The sequence below is a fragment of the Colossoma macropomum genome, unplaced genomic scaffold (genome assembly GCF_904425465.1).
Source record: "Colossoma macropomum unplaced genomic scaffold, Colossoma_macropomum, whole genome shotgun sequence".
Classification (NCBI taxonomy): Eukaryota; Metazoa; Chordata; class Actinopteri; order Characiformes; family Serrasalmidae; genus Colossoma; species Colossoma macropomum.
Window position 1 is genome coordinate 4,631,364 of NW_023494790.1, and position 20,432 is coordinate 4,651,795.

The 20,432-nt window shown below is 42.8% G+C and overlaps 2 protein-coding genes across 2 annotated transcripts; one reads left to right on the top strand and one right to left on the bottom strand.

Annotated features, from left to right (window-relative positions):
* Nucleotides 1–187: 187 nt before the first annotated feature.
* On the bottom strand, nt 188–3,905 carry LOC118809023 (zinc finger protein 239-like). The gene is made up of 3 exons (XM_036571947.1): nt 3,742–3,905; nt 2,690–2,788; nt 188–1,320 (listed from the first exon to the last, which is right to left on the bottom strand). Exons 1-3 carry the CDS (start codon nt 3,836–3,838, stop codon nt 374–376), a joined length of 1,143 nt encoding a protein of 380 aa, XP_036427840.1. The 5' UTR covers nt 3,839–3,905; the 3' UTR covers nt 188–373.
* A 4,590-nt stretch (nt 3,906–8,495) lies between these two features.
* On the top strand, nt 8,496–19,841 carry LOC118809035 (zinc finger protein OZF-like). The gene is made up of 3 exons (XM_036571964.1): nt 8,496–8,576; nt 9,931–10,899; nt 16,836–19,841. Exons 2-3 carry the CDS (start codon nt 10,038–10,040, stop codon nt 17,450–17,452), a joined length of 1,479 nt encoding a protein of 492 aa, XP_036427857.1. The 5' UTR covers nt 8,496–8,576; nt 9,931–10,037; the 3' UTR covers nt 17,453–19,841.
* Nucleotides 19,842–20,432: the final 591 nt, after the last annotated feature.

The window sequence follows — 20,432 nt, forward strand, 5'->3', positions numbered from 1 at the left end:
ACTGACACAATCTGATTTTGTGCAGTTATCAGACTATTAAGTGTGAACACACTGAACCGGTTTCTGGCACAATCTGATTTTCTGTGGTTATCAGATTATTAAGTGTAAACACACTGAACCAGTTACTGACTCAATCCGATTTTCTGGAGTTATCAGATTATTAAGTGCATGTAAACACACTCAGTGTTGGGTACGGTTGGGCAGCAGGTTAGAACTAAATTCTGCATGAAAAAATCTTCAGGAAAGGGTTTGGTCACCACTAACCTAAAGAAATAATCATGTTAACATACAAACCATACAAGAGAAAAACAGAACCATTTAAAATCACAAAACTACAGGTTACATCATTGTTTTTGTAATAAATACCAGAAACTCACACTATGACAGTTTCCACCTCCACCATAGTGCACTTCACACAGTGTCTCTTCAGAGTACTGAAATGCCTGAAGCTCTTGCCGCACTCTGAGCAGTAATACGGTTTCTCTCCAGTGTGAATGCGCTGGTGCACTTTTAAACCAGTTCTGTCAATAAATTTCCTCCCACACTCTGAGCACACATACGGCTTTTCCCCGGCGTGAACGCGCAGGTGTAGCTGGAGACTTCTCTGTTGATTAAATCTCTTCCCACACTCCGAACACTGATACCGTTTCTCCCCCGTAGTGCACTTATGCTCCTTTAAAGTGTGTGAATGCCTGAAGCTCCGCCCACACTCCGAGCAGTGATACGGTTTCTCTCCTGTGTGGATGCTCAGATGTTTGTGGAAGTCACCTCTGTCTCTAAATCTCCTCCCGCACTCCGGACAGCAGAACGGTTTCTCTCCTGTGTGAATGCGCCTGTGCGAGTGGAGGGTGCTCTTTTGAGAAAAGCTCTTGCCGCACTCGGAGCACTGATACGGTTTCTCTCCGGTGTGAACGCGCTGGTGCCTTTGGAGGTGATCCTTCAGAGTGAAACTCTTCCCACAGTCTGGGCACTGATACGGTTTCTCTCCGGTGTGGATGCGCTGGTGTCTTTGGAGAGCGTTCTGTTTGGTAAAGCTCTTGCCGCACGCCAAGCAGTGATATGGTTTCTCTCCTGTGTGAATGCGCTGGTGCGCTTGGAGAGAACCTTGCTGAGTGAAGCGGCTCCCGCACTCCAGGCACTGATACGGTTTCTCTCCGGTGTGAACACGCTGGTGTCTTTGGAGATCACACTGATGATAAAAGCTCTTGCCGCACTCAGAACAGTGATGAGTTCTCTCCTTTTCTGGGCTCTCCTGTGTGAGGTCGTGAGACGTGCTGGTGGAGAAACTACCTGCACTGGAGTTTCTTATGGATGCCATCCCTGCTGAAAGAAATCAGAGAAAACATTTAAAGCTTCTGCTAGTTCCTGGTAGAGTCCAATAGTCACTATTCCTGATGGGTTGATATCAGAGTGTAAAATGTCCTACAGGGTCTCTAATTAAGCCAGTTCCCATTAGAAAGCAAAAACGTCATCAGGTTTTAATCCTAATAGTTCTGATAGTCTTTTTTCAGCAACATAGCCAAACCCAGCTGTGGCTGGCACTGGCAAAATTGTTTCTGGCCGCATCTGACATTCTGCCAACTGTGCCAGCAGTAAAGCGGGAACTGATTTTGCTGGCTGGGTTAGAAAAACGATGACAAAATCCTGATGTTTGTTCTGTTCGTTCCCGCCCAGAGAGCGTATTTGATATGGCCCAAACCTGCGCCACATTTGGCATTTACCTGCGGCCCACATACTGCATGGAATGATGGCACAGGAGGGGGCCAGATGCGGTTGAACCCAGCCTGTTTACTGTCATTAGAGGGCCTCATCTCAGCTAACTTTAAACCAGCACTGCCAGAACTGACCCACCACTCAGAACCACACCATTACTTCCCTGTTGTGGGACTTCCACTGCCGCACGGTTCCACCAGGCTCAGGGAGCAGAGACTGGCAGGTGCTTCCAGCTGCAGATGACTGTGGTGTTGATGAGATCTGAACTCATGATGATGGGGCAAATGCTTAGCCTACCGCACCACTCAGATACTCCTGTTTACAAGGCTATGTTTCCAAAACGTTACACTGTTTTAAATGTCTTTTTAATTCACTGTTTGAAGTAAGCAGCCACAAATGATTTTAAACTAAATCTGAATTGAACCGCAAACAGGGATATGTAGTTGTGTTCCAAGTACTGAGGCAGATTGTGTTTAACTAACTAAAATCTACATTTTAATATTCTTTGTTCAAATAACAATGAAAATGTCACACATGACATGTTAGGTTAGATTTTGTACAGTGTACCGTGTCTGAGTGTGGCTGAGATCTGAATTTAAACTGGCCCAGATCTGTTTTGGCACATGTGGGCCACTTTTGGCTCACATGCAGTTTGCCAGTGCTGACCATTGGCCAGCAGTGCCATATCTTAGCCAGAAGTGGCTCACATCTGCCTCCTGTCTGAGTGGGAGTTTTGTAATGTGTTTTGGCTTTTGTTGATGGATTGGTATCATATTGTATAAGATCATAATGGTGACCTGTGACTGATTCTAAACACAGTCAATGGTTTTCTAATAGAATCTAAAGGAGTTCTACAGGAAACTGATGACCTCTAATGGTGACCAGTAAAGCCAATTCTCATTAGAAAAGCACAATCATCAGGTTTTACGGCTAATGGTTCTATTTTCAGCAGAGATATTCTGAGATTTAATCTTGCCTGATTTCAGCCATGCAACATATTCCTCCTGGTGGGATTTGCCGCGGTACCTTTCAGCCGTACAGGAGCAGAAGTCTTGAAAGAGAACTTTATTCATTTCTGGAGGAGAAAAAAATACAATGCAAGGCTAGTATGACAAACTGTTGAGGGTTTTATCAAATGCAGATTATAATCAGTTAGTTTCACATTAAAAACAAACCTAAACAAACAAAAAAGCTTGAAGGAAGGATGAAAATAGTGAAATGGGAAAATGCTGAGCAGCCTGTAAGGCAAGATGAAACACTGGTTCTTGCTTCCCTAAAACTGTATTTTATTCTTAAAAAAGATGGTTCTACAAGGGTTCTTTAGTAAAGACAGTGGTTCTATGTAGAACCATGAACACTCAAAGAACCATTTCACGCTTAAACAGTTCTCTGCATGGTGAAATCAGTTCTTCAGATTGATTTTCAGGCACATCCAAGGGAAGTGTTTAAGCCTGCAAATGGTTCTTTCTTCAGATTGATGGAGAACGTATTATACATGGTTCTATGTAGAAAAGGGTTGTGTACACCACCAAAAAGGGTTCTTCTACTGTTCCAAGCTTGACATGACATCGTAACAATAGCAGAACCCTTTCTGGTGCTGCACAGAACCATATACAACACATTCTCCATCAATCTGAGAGCAATTTCACCATGCAAGGAACCATATAAGCATGCAGATGGTTGCTTGAGTGTTCATGGTTCTACATGAACCATTGTCTTTACTAAAGAACCCTTGAAGAACCATCTTTATTAAGAGGGTTCTGCAGGAAACTAGTGGTCTGTGTTGGAAATCATTCATCCAATACTCATAGGAAAGCAAAACCATTATGTTTTAATCCTAATGGTGTCTGATGGTCCTTTTCAGCAGGATCCTAATTGTAGGTCTTCGTGCTGTCAGACAGGTTAAGTGCGCTCTGCTCTTAAAAGCCTTTCAAAGGAACCTGTTATCAGGTTTAACCCTTTATATCTTCGCTTTGTCATCACTGTATTTAAGGTTCAGTGAAGAAAACGACATATAGAGGTTCTTACCTTCAGTCCTCTCCCTCTCTCTCTGTCTCTCATTCTTTCTCTCTATAAAGGAAGGTGTGATTCCAGGCTGGAGCGAGTTTTTTCTGCTCCCTTTCATCTTCTACTTCTCCTCTTTGTAACTGCTCGGAGAAGCAGAGTTATAGTAGTAGCGACCCCTCCTGGCCTGCCGGAGCTTCACGCTGGCGCTGCGTGGGTTCAGACGCGGAGCCCGGCAGAGTTTGGCTGTTTGACTTTGGACCACCTTTTATACTGATGCACTCATTCAGGATTGTTTTGGAATGACTTTCACTGCTGGCTGAAGGTTAACATACCAGAACTGAACACCTTCTCAATAAATGATTGATAATAATGCTTGAGATGATAATGGAAGACAGTGGTCTGGGTATGTTTATTAATGTAATTAATGTTTTAAGGAAATATTATATTCATAAATGCCAATATATGAGAGCTCTCCCAGATTTTCAGTTTTTAAGATGGAATTGTCATCAGATGTACTCTCTTTAAAGGAAATGACAATATATAAACTTGAAATATATATACAAATATATATTTCAAGTTTATATATATATATATTTAACAAAAGTGGGCTCAATGGTGGAAATATAAAAAGGGGAAAGAAAAACAAATAAATAAAAAAATAAAACAGGGTGTTATTAATCATAAACACACAACTATTAAGCGACAGTTGTGGGCTGGAAGTTAGAGAACCAGCCCCTGTGACTGGAAGGTTGCTGGTTCGATTCCCTGAACTGACAGTACATGACTTAAGTGCCCTTGAGCAAGGCACAAAGGCACTGTGGATTGGGCTGCCCACTGCTCTGGGCAGGTGTGCTCACTGCCCCCTAGTGTGTATGTGGTGTTTCACTGTTTGGATGGGTAAAATGCAAAGGTGAATTTCCCTGTTGTGGGACTAATAAGGGTCACTTAATCTAATCTATTTTGCAAAGACTGGGGATCTTGCAGGATAACTATTTTCAAGACTGCAGCTGGATTTTTAAGATTATTTCCCATCATGCACCTGGTGGAAATTTACAAGCAGAAAAATCATTTTCCCTCTCGTCGTGTAAAGATCCGGGTTTGGCCCAGTTCACTGCAGAACTGAACATTCTGGCAGATCATCACCCAGAATTTCTACTAATTAACCTGTAAAATGTGCAGTTACTTTATTTAATATGAGGATTTACACTTTAACATGCAGCGAGTCAGCATTGGTGATCTGTGTTATTAATTAAACCATAAAAAACAAACAAACAAAATAAGAAACCCTGTAACAGAAAGTAAAAAATGGAAAGAACAGAGATGCTTCTTCAATAATGCCATTCCTAAAGTCCTTTGTACATTTCCCCACATCACTGTTCCACTCAGTGAACCTGAAATATTAAAACAGCCAGTTTACACTTTCAGGTTAATATGATTATTGTTTTAAAGAGGAGCAGATTTGCCTTTTTACAGAGATTTCTCTCCCTCTCTCTGATAGATGAGAAATAGACTGAGTTAAGACAGCAATCCTGAAACACAGCCGCCCTGAAACACATCCGCCCTGAAACACAGTCGTCCTGAAACACAGCCATCCTGAAACACAGCTGCCCTGAAACACAGCCATCCTGAATCACTGCCATCCTGAAACACAGCCACCCTGAAACACAGTCGTCCTGAAACACAGCCATCCTGAAACACAGCTCGCCCTGAAACAAGGCCACCCTGAAACACAGCCATCCTGAAACACAGCTGCCCTGAAACACAGCCATCCTGAAACACAGCAATCCTGAAACACGGCCGCCCTAAAACACAGCCGCCCTGAAACACAGTGGTCCTGAAACACAGCAATCCCTGAAACACATCCGCCCTGAAACACAGTCGTCCTGAAACACAGCCGTACTGAAACACAGCCATCCTGAAACATGGCCGTCCTGAAACACTGCCGTCCTGAATCATGGTCAACTTGAAACACGGCCATCCTGAAACACAGCCGCCCTGAAACACAGCCGTACTGAATCACTGCCATCCTGAAAACATGGCCGTCCTGAAACACTGCTGTCCTGAATCATGGTCAACTTGAAACACGGCCATCCTGAAACACAGCAATCCTGAAACACGGCTGTCCTGAAACACGGCCGCTCTGAAACACAGCCATCCTGAAACAGCCGCCCTGAAACACAGCCATCCTGAAACACAGCCGCCCTGAAACACGGCCGTCCTGAAACACAGCTGTCCTGAAACACAGCCATGCTGAAACACAGTCAACTTGAAACACAGTCATCCTGAAATACGGCTGTCCTGAATCACAGCCGCTCTGACACACGGCCATCCTGAAATACGGCTTTCCTGAAACACGGCAGTCCTGAAACACAGGACTCCTGAAACACGGCAGTCCTGAATCACAGCCATCCTGAAATCTTATCAAAGTATTTGATCACCCCTAGACTGTCAAAGTACCCACTTTGGGAAATCCTGCCCTATAGGGGAGACCGTAGGGCACTGCATTGTTTTTTCTCACTTTGAAGGGTGTATAAGAGGCACTACTTGAGTTTTGTTTATCTTGAAGGCTCCTGTAGGGAACATTAAGTTCATCCCATTATGAGGGCACCTATATGGCACCACATCACATTTTCTCCTCTGAAGGGGCTCCATTAGGAAAATCCCCCTATATTCTTACACATGTACTGCATGTGTACTACTTCACAGCACTGCATCACAGTTTATCCACTGCAAAGGGCACTTTTGGGACGCTGTCTTGTAGGGGCAGATTAGAGGGCACTTCATTACAGCACCCACAGGGAACGTCCAGTTTACACGATGGTAAGGGCCCCTTATAGGGCACTGCTTCATGTTTTCTCCACTAGAGGAGCTCTCTTTAAGACACGTTATCAAATGTTCTTCTATATAGAGGGCACATCATTTATTGTATGAAGGGGAACTCTAGATGGTACTCTAAAGGGTACATTTTTTCCCATGTGAATGGCAGCCAATAGGGCACTTCCTTACGTTTTCACTCTAGAGGGCACTTTTCAACCATGGGGATGCAAACTGGGTAATTATATACAAACCTAAAACAGGAGATGTGGGAATCTGTCCCACCCACAAAGACACTGACAGTTTATGTGGACCACATTGTATCTCTGATGGTTCAGACAGGCGTACCTGAGTCTGACCAGCAACTCCAGAAGCCAAACCTTCTTCTTTCAACATTCAGTGAATTTGCCAGTGTTTAGGGAAATCACATCACACGCATCGTACAACACACACAATGGTGAATACAATAGCATATAACACAGCACTAAACAGTACATTCCTTCGCACCCCCCCAGGTGCACCAGTGATGCCCCTATTTGAATTAATTCACACATCTTAAACATGTTCATAAGTCTTGATAAGAAATCTTCCACCAGGATAATTCAGTCCTACAGGGGGATGAAAACTTACGCATATACACATCCTTACCGTAATGATGAAATCAATGAGCCAATCCAGTTAGCTGTCCTTCAGCATCATTCAGAAGATCAATTTATTCCTTATCCTTTTTGATTGTTCACTCTGAGTGATGGAGGTGGAATACAGAGTTTATAATTATTTCATTTGTTATTATATCTTTGCACAGATAGGCAGGGAGGGGGGAAAGGGGGGTAAAATAAAGAAATAAATAAACTGATAAGGAGAGAAAAATTTTTACAGCTTTCTTGCCTCAGAGGAAGACGAGGGTTTCAAGTGACACTCCACATCTTTGATAAAGTGATGAAATTGACCTTACACTTCTGCATACAGAACTTTGCCAATAAAACAATTAGATTGCACACAAATATTAATTTTTCACATCATTTTGATAATTTGTAAACCCAAACAAAACATTTTAGAGATAAAGTTCAAACTCTCTGTTAATAAAGTCCAAGATGAAGCTACAGATATAATATCGAGTGTGGAAAAGCCAAAACAGATGAAAGAGTTTCTGGCTGTAAGACACAAAAAGTAGCAAGCAAAGTTTATTTAAATAGCACTTTTCACAACAGGTGTTGTCACAAAGCAGCTTTACAAGGAAATCAGCATTACAGAAAGAAATCCGGGTCCAAGCCCCCATGAGCATCGCCAGTGGCGACAGTGGCAAGGAAAAACTCCCTAAGAGAAACAGGAAGAAACCTTGAGAGGAACCAAGACTCAGAAGGGGAACCCATCCTCCTCTGGTTGACACCAGATAGTAAAACATTGTTAGTATAAAGTATTATAGTACAAAAACAGGGAAAACAGGTGGAGCAAATGATTAATCTGATTAGTTTAGTTCATGCAGCAGCATCAGTGGGGTCAGGTTGTGAGGGTGAGGTTTGCACAGCGTTGTACAGCAGGAGGCTCAATGGTGGTAAGCCGGTCCAGAGGGCTGGCAGCAGTGGCACCCGATCAAGGCAGAAAAGGGCAGCAGCATCAGACGCACAGGATAGGCAGCTGTTCAACTCGGCAAAGAAAAAAGAAAGGAAAAAAAAGAAGAAAAAAAAAGTTTATATCAGTGGACGCCTTAAATTTCGACGGGATTTTACTGGATACATTTGGTGGGTGATCTTGTAATCAACCTTCTTGATTTTATTCATCAGCAAACACTTACTGGGAAGCGTCCAAACCTTCTTCAACGGCTTTCTTTAAACGGTTGGAATACAGGTGGGATTTAACTGAACACCTGAGCTCAGTCAGGCTCAGCGGTCACGTGGTTCCAGTGTGAGGCTCCTGCGGTCCAAGTGGGGGCGCTAATTCTGTAACTGTGGTTGTCCAAACCAAAACACAGCGAAGAAGTAAGAGATGATTTACTCCCCTCTGCTCAGCACAGAGAGACAGAGAAAATACAGGTGTTCAAGGTAACGATGTGTTTAACACTTTGTTTACGTTGTTTACGTTGTTTATTTTGCCCCTGGTTGGAGAGCTGATGCTCTGATTTCTAAGTGCAGGGTGGAAAATAGGTAAACACACAAAGTCTTCAGAGTTGGTCTTATTTTTGATGGAAAATGACCCTGCTGAAAAAAAACAATTGAAACCAAAACCATTAAGTGTTTCTGTTGGTTCCTGATGGTTTTGTAATGTGTTTTGTCGTTTTTAATGGGTTGATGTCACAGTGTAAAGTATCCTAATGGTTTAACAGGTGACCAGGGGCTGATTCTAAATGCATTTGATGGTTTCCTAATAGGATCTAAAGGTGTTCTACAGGAAACTAGTGGTCTCTATTGGAAACCATTACTCCAAAACCTATTAGAAAGCAATACCATTATGTTTTAATCATATTCGTTTCTAATGTTTCTTTTACAGTAGGGAATTTTTTTCTGGCTGGGTTTATCAAAGGCACTGCAGTAATTGCTGTATTAATTGCAGGACCACCACAACAGGGGCTGGGAACTGTTTGTCTTTTCTCCATTTAAGGACTTTTTTGGTCTGAAACACTGAACATTAGGTGCAATCGCCAATATGGACCTAATTTTGTTGTATTTCTATCCATATCTCGTAATCTGGAATATATATATGAATGGAGTTTTAAACACTGTGTCCACTCACTGTCCACTCCTACCTTGTCAGTCCACCTTGTTTATGTAAAGTCAGAGATGATAGCTCATCTGCTGCTGCACAGTTTATGTTGGTCATCCTCTAGTCCTTCATCAGTGGTCACAGGGCGCTGCCCGCAGGACGCTGTTGGCTGGACATTTTTGGTTGGTGGACTATTCTCAGTCCAGCAGTGACACTGAGGTGTTTAAAAACTCCAGCAGCACTGCTGTGTCTGATCCACTCATACCAGCGCAACACACACTAACACACCACCACCACGTCAGTGTTACTGCAGTGCTGAGAATGATCCACCACCCAAATAGTACCTTCTCTGTGAGGGTCCATGGGGGTCCTGACCACTGAAGAACAGGGTAAAAGGGGGCTAACAAAGTATGCAGAGAAACAGATGGACTACACTCTGCACCTATATAGTAAGTGGAACTGATAAGATGGACAATGAGCATAGAAACAAGGAGGTGGTCAAAATGATATGACTGATCGGTATATATATATATATATATATATAATATGTATACATGTATAGTTTCTGCAAGGGACTACGCATGTGAGATTTTCACTCACCTTCGCACCTGTGTTTATGTGATGTGACAATAAATGTGTTTTGATTTGATTTGATTTGATTCATTTTGAGTTATGAACTGTTTTCTTCTCTTCCAGAAATGAGTGACTCACTCTTTAAGGTCCTCTCCTGCTCCACTTGCCAACAACTGCACATGTGACATAACAGGAGATACCACTCACATTAGGAGATTCAATGTAAGACCATGGCCTCCAGAAGAAGCTCCAGTGCTCAGCAAACATCCTCCGTCACTCGCCGCACTGACACACCTCCCGGACAAACGAAGAAAAGCGACGGAGAGGAGAGAGCTCACCCCTGCGCAGAGTGTGGGAGGAGCTTCACTCAACAGAGTCATCTCCGAATACACCAGCGCATTCACACCGGAGAGAGACCGTTTACCTGCTCGGAGTGCAGCAAGAGCTTCACCCAGCAGGGTAACCTTCAGGTACACCAGCGCATTCACAGAGGAGAGAAGCCGTTTCAGTGTTCGGAGTGTGGGAGGAGCTTCAGAGAGAGGGGAGCTCTCAAAACACACCAGCGCATCCACACCGGAGAGAGACCGTATCACTGCTCGCAGTGTGGGAAGAAGTTCAGCCAGCTGAGTAGCTTCCAACTCCACCAGCGCATCCACACTGGAGAGAGGCCGTATCAGTGCTCAGAGTGCGGGAAGAGCTTCACTCGGCAGAGTCATCTGGATGCACACCAGCCCGTCCACACAGGAGAGAAGTTATACCACTGCTCAGAGTGCGGGAGGGGTTTCAACGTACGGAGCAATTTCAGAATACACCAGCGCATCCACACCGGAGAGAGACCGTACGCCTGCTCGGAGTGCGGCAGGAGATTCACTCTACTGACTCATCTCCAACGGCACCAGCGCACCCACACCGGAGAGAGACCGTATTCCTGCTCAGAGTGTGGGCGGAGCTTCACTTTGTTAGCTCATCTCCAACAACACCAGCGCGTTCACACCGGAGAGAGACCGTATCAGTGCTCAGAGTGTGGGCAGAGCTTCAACATCTCAAGTCATCTACAGACGCACCGGCGCATCCACACTGGAGAGAAACCGTATTACTGCTCAGTCTGTGGGCGGAGCTTCAGGCACTCCAGTTCTTTAAAGATGCACAAGTGCATCAACAAAGAGGAGGAACCCCAGGACTGTTCTGTTCTTTCATCAGGTTCCTGTGTAGAGTGTACTTGGGTTGACTGAAAGGTGCATTAAGGAACATCTGTGGATCTACTTTTTACTGTGTTGTTGTTGTTGTTGTTGTTGTTGTTTTTGTCAGGCACATCCAAGGGAGAAGTTTAAGCATGCAAATGGTTCTTTCTTCAGATTGATGGAGAATGTATTGTACATGGTTCTATGTAGAACCTTTGTGAAAAGGGTTCTGTACAGCACCACAAGGGATTCTTCTGTTGACACAAGCTTGACATCGTAACAATAGAAGAACCCTTTTTGCTGCTTTATAGAACCATATACAACACATCAGTCAACCCGAAGAACCATTTCACCATGTAAAGAACCATTTAAGCATGCAAATGGTTCTTTGAGTGTGCATGGTTCTATATAGAACCATTGTCTTTACTGAACCCTTGAAGAACCCTCTTTTTTAAGAGTGTATGAATGGTTTGTGTATGAAAGTGTATGAAAACTCAAGACTGTTCTGTTCTTTCATCAGGTTCCTGTGTAGAGGGTACTGTGGGTTGTTTGAAAGGTGCTAATAAGAACATCTATGGATCTACTTTTTACTGTTTGTTGTTGTTGTTCTTGTTGTTGTTGTTGCTGTGGGTTAGTTCAACACTATGTTTAGTCCATGTCTAGGAGACCAGCCCAAATTGTTGCTCCCAAACATGTTCTTTACATAAATCGGGCAGGTTCTGTTCATGGACTGTTCTAGCTATGTTACTTATCCTTAAACACACGTTCAGACACACCTTTTTCATCTCCAGCTATTTAAGATTTTAATTTCAGGTTTTTGCTGCACACGCTTAAAAGAGATGGTTCTGCCAAGGTTCTTCAGTAAAGACAGTGGTCCTATTTAAAACTTGAGTTCTATAAAAATCATTTGAATGCATAAATGGTTCTGTGCATGGTGAAATAGTTTTTCAGATTGATGGAGAATGTGTTGTATATGGTTCTATGTCGAACCTTTGTGAAAAGGGTTCTGTATAGCACCAAAAAGGGTTCTTCGATTGTCACAAGCCTGACATTGTAACAGTAGCAGATCCCTTTTTGGTGCTTTATAGCATCCTACATAGAACCATATACAACACGTTCTTCATCTGAAGAACCATTTCACCATGTAAAGAACTATTTAAGCATGCAAATGGTTCTTTGAGTGTTCATGGTTCTATATAGAATCACTGTCTTCACCCTTGAAGCACCATTTTTAAGAGTGTATGAATGGTTTGTAATCGTGTTTCAGGCTAAACTGAATTCTGGACTCAGTTTCTTGTGTTCACTGAATGTACATCAGTATTTTGATTTGTAAGTGGTTTGATTAATGATTTGATAAATGAGCAGCAGAAATGATTAAATTGGATTCATGTTAAATGATTATCTCCCTCCCTGATAAGCTGGTATTATTCATAAAATAACACCATTTGTATGATCAAATGGTTCATTCCATGGTAAAATGGCTCTTCAGATTGATGGAGAATGTGTTGTTTATGGTTCTACACTGATCAGACATAACATTATGACCATTGTTTCTACGCTCATTGTCCATTTTATCAGCTCCACTTACTATATAGGTGCACTTTGTAGTTCTACAGTTACAGACTGTAGTCCATCTGTTTCTCTGCATACTTTGTTAGCCCCATTTTAGCCTGTTCTTCAGTGGTCAGGACCCCCATGGACCCTCACAGAGCAGGTACTATTTGGGTGGTGGATCATTCTCAGCACTGCAGTAACACTGACGTGGTGGTGGTGTGTTAGTGTGTGTTGCGCTGGTCTGAGTGGATCAGACACAGCAGTGCTGCTGGAGTTTTTAAACACCTCAGTGTCACTGCTGGACTGAGAACAGTCCACCAACCAAAAATATCCAGCCCACAGCGTTCTGTGGGCAGTGCCCTGTGACCACTAATGAAGGACTAGAGGATGACCAACACAAACTGTGCAGCAGCGGATGAGCTATCATCTCTGACTTTACATAAACAAGGTGGACCGACAAGGTAAGAGTGTTTAATAGAGTGGACAGTGAGTGGACCTCCAGCAACACTGCTGTGTCTGATCCACTCGTACCAGCACAACACACACTAACACACCACCACATCAGTGTTACTGAGAATGATCCACCACCCAAATAGTACCTGCTCTGTGAGGGTCCATGGGGGTCCTGACCACTGAAGAACAGGGTAAAAGGGGGCTAACAAAGTATGCAGAGAAACAGATGGACAGTCTGTAACTGTAGAACTACAAAGTGCACCTATATAGTAAGTGGAGCTGATAAAATGGACAAAGCGTAGAAACAAGGAGGTTCAATAATTCATAGATACATTTGTAATTGTGTATATATTGTTTGTATAGTTATATATTTCATAGATATGTCATATTTATGTCTGTTATTGCACATTTGCACTGTCTGTTTTGCACTATTTCTACTATTTGCTGTTTTGGTAGATGCTAACTGCATTTCGTTGCCTTGTATTTGTACTGAGCAATGACAATAAAGTTGAATCTATCTGTCTATCTGTCTATTCAGGGGGTTCTGGACCCCAAGGACATCCTGCATTTCGCACGTTGAGTATAACTCCTACAGCTTTATACGGTTAGTAAAGCAGCCAGTGAGTGTTCACACACTCAGTCGTGCCACCTAATGGCTGAGTTTGTCGGAATACGGGTGGGATTTAAATATTAAACCTCTGCTTCTACCAGACGTGATCGAGTGATTGTGTGTGAAGCCCCAGCGGTCCAGATGGGGGCGCTAATCCTACAACTGCGGTTCTCCAGCTCCACTGATTCAGGGAACAAGAAGATGGAAGATCCTGTTTTGGTCAGCTGATCACAGCGCTCGGACAGACAGTGAGGATCTGCAGTGCTGAAGGTGAGGAGCTGAACATCTGCACTGGGTTTATTACAGACTATTGGACGGTTAACTGAATTAAATTGAACTGAATTAGTTAATTGCTTTTTGAAAAGGTGGTAAATCTGCACGTCTGAAGTCTGAAGTCTCGCTGACCTCACAGATTGATTACCACACTCATCAATTAAACATCTCCATTTCAGCTTTACCTGAATACTCAAACGACACCTGTGATCACCTGTTAGCCCTGCTGAAAAAGGACCATTAGAAACAATTAGGATTAGGAAACCTGGTGATGGTTTTGCTTTCTAATGGGAACTGGCTTAATGGTTTCCAATAGAGACCACTAGATCCCTACAGAGCCCTGCTGGTGACACACTGTGTAAATAATAATTTAAAGCACAGGAATGAGATAATAAGCCTGGGCCATAGCTTAATAAGGTGTGATCTCGTTCCTATGCCTTACTAAGTCATGGCTATGGCTTAAATATCTCGTTCCTACACCTTACTAAGTCGTGGCCATGCATTATGATCTTGTTCCCAAGTGTTAACACGGCGCGGCCTCGTAATTTCCTGTAGGACACCTTTAGATTCCATTAGCAGACCATCAAATGCATTTAGAATCAGCTCCAGATTGATGGAGAATGTGTTGCATGTGGTTCTGTATAGCACCAAAAAGGGTTCTGCTGTTACAGGCTTGACATCATTACAGTAGAAGAACCCTTTTTGGTGCTATAGAGAACAATATACAACACATTCTCCATCAAACTGACCATGCAAAGAACCATTTAAGCATAAAATGGTTCTATATAGAAGTTATGCTTCTAAATAGACTCTTGTCTTTGCTGAAGAACCCTTGAAGAACCATCTTTTTTAAGTGTTTACAACTGGATTGTCTTCAGAGGTGTTAGTCAGAACCCAGAGAACCCGTCAGAGTCTAAATGGACGTTAACACTGTTCATTAAAAGCTCCGCTCTATCCAAGCCCGGTTGTTAGAGAGGGGTGTGGCTAGAACATTTACAACAGGGTGGCCGGGTGGGAGATTTAATTATTAATCAACTTTTATTTAAACTGAGAGAGACCCTCATTTATAACACCACCAACACAAAGAGCTCATATCACCCCGTTTACACGCTGCACTGACCACCTGGATCTTTTAGAGAGAGTTTAAAGCTCTGCTGCTGGTTTTTAAAGCTCTAAATGACCTTAAAGCTCCTGAATGTCTGTTTATGATCTTAGACCTGCAGATACTGAACTTCTGAACACCTTCAGTAAAATACAGAAACATGGAGAGACTCTTTCAGTTGTTCTGCTTCTAAACTGTGAAGCTCAGTTCACCTTTTATGAGACAGTCGAGCTCAGAGCTCACTTTTAATAAACAACTGAAAACGCAGCTCTTTAACTCAGCGCTTCATTAAAACTCTATGGCTCTTTGGTCTTTATCTGTTTAGTCTGATCTGTGTTGGCACTCTGAGCTGCGACAGGCATGAAAAGTGCTTTAAAAATAAAGATTATTATTATTATAATAGTTGTTGTTGTTACTACTACTATTATTATGTAGCTGAGCATTATACAAGGGATTGAAAAGAGTAAATATACATTTATGGTAGAAAGTATATAGAAGTATAGCAGTCAATAAGTTACAAGCTTGTGACAAAACCGTTGGAATATCAACTATTAAAAATACATAATTGATAACTTTTCTGCCTGATTCAGTTTGAATTGTTTATTGTCAACATGATGTTTAAACATCTCAATTACAGCTAGTATATTCCAAAATCACAGAACTTCATGTGTGTTTGATTTGTTATATATCTGTTAAATATCTGTAGCTTTTTTATGAAGCAGTATTTCTGGATGTAGTGTTTGATAAGTCTTTCGGTTGTTCCATAGTCAGTTCACTGTGTAGCAAATGCCATATTTAACAAGCGAAAGTGGTTGGTGTAGCGTAGTGGGTAACACCTCTGCCTTCTACACTGTAGACTGGGGTTCAATCCCTGTCTAGGTAATCACCCTACACTATACCAATAAGAGTCCTTGGGCAAGACTCCTAACACTACCTTCATCAACCTGTGTAAAATGATCAAATTGTAAGTCGCTCTGGATAAAAGCGTCAGCCAAATGCCATAAATGTAAATGTAAAGTGAACCATTCTGAAGGAAGCAGTAGTGTTCACCCATTTTCTGCACATTGACCAATGAAGTGGGCTGTGGAAATCTGTCAGTCATTAAACTTCCACACTGGCTTATTGTTCAAAAAGAGTAGAATGCAGAATGATAACAAATTAGTCAAGTCAAGTCAAATGTATTTATATAGCGCCTTTTGCAACAGATGTTCTCACAAAGCAGCTTTACAGAGAATCCGGGTCCACGGTCCCAGTGAGCAAGCCTTGGCGACAGTGGCAAGGAAAAACTCCCTCAACAGGAGGAAGAAACCTTGAGAGGAACCAGACTCAAAAGGGGAACCCATCCTCCTCTGGTCGACAGCGGATAACAGCACAGACACAAAACAGTATAACAGTACAAATTAGGTTAAACATTTTCAAGACAGTGAGTCAGCATTTTGAGACAAGAGATGCAGTAGAGCTCTCCGCCTCTTTGTCTGGACGACGCACATCATGGGAGAGAGATTTTATCCATCATATTTTTTATTCTGAGATTAACCGAACATTAGGAACAAACCTCAAAGCTTTATGTCACACATTTGCTGCATTTCACACTGAAATGTTAATGTTTTTGTTTCTTTTTCTTGTCCAGAAATGAGATGAGATGAGATGCTGGTCCAAGTCTTCTCCTGCTTCTAGTGTCCATTTGCCCACACACCTCCACAAACACATCAGGAAACACCACCAAGATGGAAAACCTCCCACTGCTGGAATGAGAATATGGAGTCCAGAAGAAGCCCCAGCCCTCAGCAGACATCGTCCGGTACTCTTCATGTTACCACACATGAGCAGGACAGCGCAGGACAGAGGAGAACACATCCCTGCGCAGAGTGTGGAAAGGAATTCAGAGAGAGATGTAACCTCAGAATACACCAGCGCATCCACACCGGAGAAAAGCCGTATCAGTGCTCCGAGTGCGGGAAGAGCTTCAATCAGCGGAGCAGCCTCCAACGGCACGAGCGCGTTCACACCGGAGAGAGGCCGTACCGCTGCTCGGAGTGCGGGAACAGTTTCAACGAGCTGAATCATCTCCGACGACACCAGCGCATCCACACAGGAGAGAAGCCGTATTCCTGCTCCGAGTGCGGGAAGAGATTTAACTTACTGAATCATCTCCAACGACACCAGCTCATTCACAAAGGAGAGAAGCCGTATTCCTGCTCCGAGTGCGGGAAGAGCTTCACTCAGCTGCCCCATCTCCAGCGACACCAGCGCACCCACACCGGAGAGAAGCCGTATCAGTGCTCACAGTGTGGGAAGAGCTTCAATCTCCAGAGCCATCTACAAACACACCAGTTCATCCACACCGGAGAGAAGCCGTATTACTGCTCCGAGTGCGCGAGGAGCTTCAGACACTGGAGCTCTTTACAAAGACACCTGTGCATTCAGAGAGAGGAGGAAGCTCAGCACACCAGCTTCCCTCATTTCCTCTGAGTTCTTCTGCAGAGTCTGCCTGGGACGGTGGGATTTGAACGGTGCTTGTGATTAAATTTGTATTGTCAAAGTCAAAGTTCACTTATTTATCACTTTTTACAACAGGCGTTGTCACAAAGCAGCATTACAGAAAAATCAGGGTCAGAGCCCCGATTAGCGTCGCCAATGACGACAGTGGCAAGAAAAACTCCTTAAGAGCAAGAGGAAGAACCTTCAGTGTGTCCCGTTTCAGGGGCTGCATCCTTCGGAGGCTGCATTTGAAGGCCAATGGCGTCACAGCGGCGCGACTGGGCTGTCCCATTTCAGAGGCTATGTCCTACTTTTCTATGGCAACGAAGGATCCATCAGGTGCATCCCTGGCCAGCCAACATATCCCGAGGTTAACTGTGTGCCGGCAAGGATTCGAGAACATGGCGACATCAACAGAGAAGCGAATGGCGGCTGAAGGGCCACTTTTATATATAAGTTTTGGGTTTAAACTTACAAATGTAAAAAAAACAAAAACAAAAACAATCTCATCAGTAGCCGGCGGTGAAGCATCCCCAACTCTAATAAATGAAAAAATGAACAACTAAAATCAAAGTTTTTGGCTCCATCTTTAAAGAACTTTAAAATAACTTGATAAGAGCGGTGCTTTGCGGTGCACAGGTAAGGGCGGGAACAGCGGTGCTGTGACGCAAACAGGATATCAGCCGTAGAGCCGACCGTCTCATTTCGGTTCAGCCTTCGCGGGTCTAAGTAGCCGTCGAAGGACACGCCTTCGTAGACCGCGTCCTACGAAGGATCCAGCCCCTGAATTGGGACACACTGCTAGAGAGGAATCTCTAACTCAAAAGGACTCAAAAGGACTCAAAAGGGGAACCCATCCTCCTCTGGACCACACCGGACAGCAAACAGTGTTAGTATAAACTATTAAAATGGAATGAAATGGAACAGAAATGGGAAAAACAGGTGAAACAGTGATTATAATTAAATAGTTTGAGTCTGTGCAGTATCAGAAATTTGTCTTCTCGGAATTCTTTTCATTTTTTAGGTGAACTGTCATCATTAACATTTATTTCTGTATATTTACAGACCTAATATTGAGAGATCTTGTTACATCAATAATATTTATGTATTTATATTTCTTTACTGGCAAGTTTCAGCTCTGTGCATTCTTAAGGGTACTTTAGTAAAGGCAATGGTTCTATAAAGAACCGTGAACAGAGAACCTTTTGCATGATTATTAAATGGTTCTCTGCTTGGTGAAATAGTTCTTCAGATTGATTGAGAATGTGTTGTACGTGGATCTATATAGCACCAAAATGTTTATATATATATATATATATAGATAGATAGATAGATAGATAGCTACATAGAACCATGCGTAACACATTCTCCATCAATCTGAAGAACCACTTCACCATGCAAAGAACGTTTTAATCGTGTAAATGGCTCTATATAGAACTCATGGTTCTAAATAAAACCATTGCCTTTTCTGAAGACTCCTTGAAGAACCGTCTTTTGAAAGAGTGTATTGTCAGTTCCGTGTGATGTAAGACTTCACTATGGAATGGAACGTCCTTCTAAAGTCTTAGTCAGGGTGCTCAGTCCTGATCCTGGAGACCCTACACTCTTAAAGCGTTTTATATAGCACTGAAAACGGCTTTTTTGGACGTATAACAACAGTGGGGTTCTTTGAGTGTTTATGGTTCTATATAGAACCATTGTCTTTACTAGAGAACCCTTGAAGTGTGTGTGTATTTATCTGTCTGTGGATCTGTGGTGTATTTTGATTGTGTGATTGTGGGTTTCTGGACTTTGGACCTATAAAGTTGCCTTGGCCAATCAGTGGCCACCATGTTTAGTTGTCGAATCACCACCGATAGGTAACTAGAAAAGTGCATTTCTTGAACAAAATGCAGAGTGACTGCAGAGTGAACTTAAGCTAGGTGGTTGCTATGGTTCCCCGCATGGTTACTAGAATGTTGCTAATGGACTTGTATCAACATGACACAAGTTGGGCGCACAAACGTTTGCACCCCTTTTATTCCAAATGGGAAAAAATGTAATTTAACGGTAATTATATGAAAACGAAACATCCGATCGGAAAGCTGTGTACAAGCGGTGTCGATATCTCAAAAACTGCAGGCCAAGTTACAAAAATCTGGCAGAAGAAGAAGAAGGAGAAGAAGACACTAATCACTAATAACACTAATAACCACTAATAAACATTAATAATCACTTAAAACATGCAAATCTGTGCCTGTTTTTCCAGAATCACTTTATTTGGCCAAGTGTGTTAGACATATCACAGCTGTTAGAACAAAACCTCGTATGCCTGATGTCCTTTAAATTGTATGCAATTTTCATGATGAATGGACCAAAAGAAACGGCCCAAAATGACTTGGAAAAAATCTGGTTCCATTGACTTCCATTAAAAGTAAAGTACATTTTTCCCTTTTCCTGTAAAGTTACCCTTTTGGAGATGAGGTTTTGTTCCAGCAACAGCGATATGAGGAAGCAGTGAGACATGTATGACATTAACACACTGAACAGACCAGACAAACAGACTGATAGCATTTAAATAAGAAACAAATACAATAAAAACAAGGCAAACATTATTTTGTTGATAGTAATTGAGCCTAGTTGTGTTTGGCCGTTGCTGAGTATTTCATTAATGCTGACCACTGTAATGAACCTGTATGAGTGAAATGTTGACTGATTGACTGTCAGTCATTCGCATCCATAACAGTCTTGTTGACATCACTTCTTCGTTGTTGGTGGCCGGAGTAGCAGATGGAGTGCCCCCCCCCATATTTGTAACATGTATGTTGTTGCTGCTGCTGTTTTTATACATATTCAGAGTCGTGTTTTGTGTGTGTACAGTGCAGAGCAGGGTGCACACTCATCCTGGAGAGCTGGTGTCCAGTGCAGTTTGGTTGTTGCCCGCTCATACACACCTGCTAAGCCTGGGAAGTAACAGATGAGTGTAATCAGG

What these genes read in the sequence shown, in the direction of transcription:
- LOC118809023 (XM_036571947.1), bottom strand. Translation starts at nt 3,838, where the DNA reads ATGAAAGGGAGCAGAAAAAACTCGCTCCAGCCTGGAATCACACCTTCC. An exon ending in AGAGAGGGAGAGGACTGAAG is followed by an intron (nt 2,789 to 3,741) that starts GTAAGAACCTCT and finishes TTTCTCCTCCAG; the next exon opens with AAATGAATAAAGTTCTCTTT. An exon ending in TGTTGCATGGCTGAAATCAG is followed by an intron (nt 1,321 to 2,689) that starts GCAAGATTAAAT and finishes TTCTTTCAGCAG; the next exon opens with GGATGGCATCCATAAGAAAC.
- LOC118809035 (XM_036571964.1), top strand. Translation starts at nt 10,038, where the DNA reads ATGGCCTCCAGAAGAAGCTCCAGTGCTCAGCAAACATCCTCCGTCACT. An exon ending in CCACACTGGAGAGAAACCGT is followed by an intron (nt 10,900 to 16,835) that starts ATTACTGCTCAG and finishes AGAGGAGAACAC; the next exon opens with ATCCCTGCGCAGAGTGTGGA.